This window comes from Trypanosoma theileri, assembly GCF_002087225.1.
Source record: "Trypanosoma theileri isolate Edinburgh chromosome Unknown TM35_Tth_2_V1, whole genome shotgun sequence".
NCBI lineage: Eukaryota > Euglenozoa > Kinetoplastea > Trypanosomatida > Trypanosomatidae > Trypanosoma > Trypanosoma theileri.
The window spans coordinates 129,915-130,925 of NW_021639844.1; the positions used below are offsets into that span (position 1 = coordinate 129,915).

A 1,011-nucleotide genomic window follows, 5' to 3' on the forward strand; every position below is an offset into this window, starting at 1 on the left:
GACTCAGCCATGCTGAAATTGGCTTGGTAGAACTTCATATCATGGAACGTTGCAAGAGTCAGCGCTGTATAAAACATGCCGGAGCTCTCATCACCGTACGTACTCATCAGCTCATCCTTTGCTATACGGCGATTCCAGTGCGAGGATGGGACCGTGTTGGATTCCATGTCCAAACGCATACCACTTATGCTCTTCTCGCATGCGTAGTGTTTCCTCACCACCTCAATTGTATTGGGAGATTTCACAAAATATACAAACCTATCTGAATTGTTGTTAATCGTTGCGGAGTATATCATCCCAATTCTTTCCATTCGTCGGGTATCAAATCCGAGTGCATGTGCAATGTCGTGTGCGGCCATGCGAACCAAACGCCTCGTCTCGCCAATCTCACTCGGGAGGAAGTTCTTCACAGCGGAAGTCGGGCCACGCCCATAACCGTAAGCGCAAATTTTCACAGACTCATTGCTCTTCTTGTTAGTGGTCACATAAAGCACAAAATCTGCCCCAGGGACACCTGTACTGTGGTGCCCTTCAGGCGGTTTGAAGAACGAGCAAGGTGCACCATCCTCAAACAATGTTTTATGAAAAACCAGATTTTCCTGCAGAGGATGCACTGAGAGACGCTCACTGTGCAGCTTGATGGCGGCAGGGAGGAGCTTCTCCACAAGGATCTTCTTCATATCTGCTGTAATAAGGGTCTCCTTACTGCAATGCTCAGTTGCATCCGGATACACGAGTTCAACATGACCAGGCATAAATGTATCCCCGCGAAATGTTTTCTCTCTGGCCTGTGCCGCCCTGTCCTTGCACTTCTCCACTGCGGCATCCACAGCCTCTGCAGAGACGTGGATGCGGATTGGCTGCCAGTCCTTACCCTCCTTTGTGGCGATGGTGTACTTCTCTTCCAACTTCTGATCCTTGGTAGGCAGCTCTCGCACAACAGAAGCTGGTGATGAGATTTCATCATCCCCATCACTGCCCCCTTCACCTTGCTGTGCGCTTCCGACACTC

The 1,011-nt window shown here is 50.0% G+C and overlaps 1 protein-coding gene across 1 annotated transcript; it reads right to left on the reverse strand.

The window, feature by feature from the left end:
• Nucleotides 1-2: 2 nt before the first annotated feature.
• TM35_000021490 (surface protease GP63) lies at nt 3-938 on the reverse strand (the record flags this gene model as incomplete). The annotated part of the gene is made up of 1 exon (XM_029021467.1): nt 3-938. A coding segment is annotated over one exon (936 nt), but the record flags the coding sequence as incomplete, so codon positions are not given.
• Nucleotides 939-1,011: the final 73 nt, after the last annotated feature.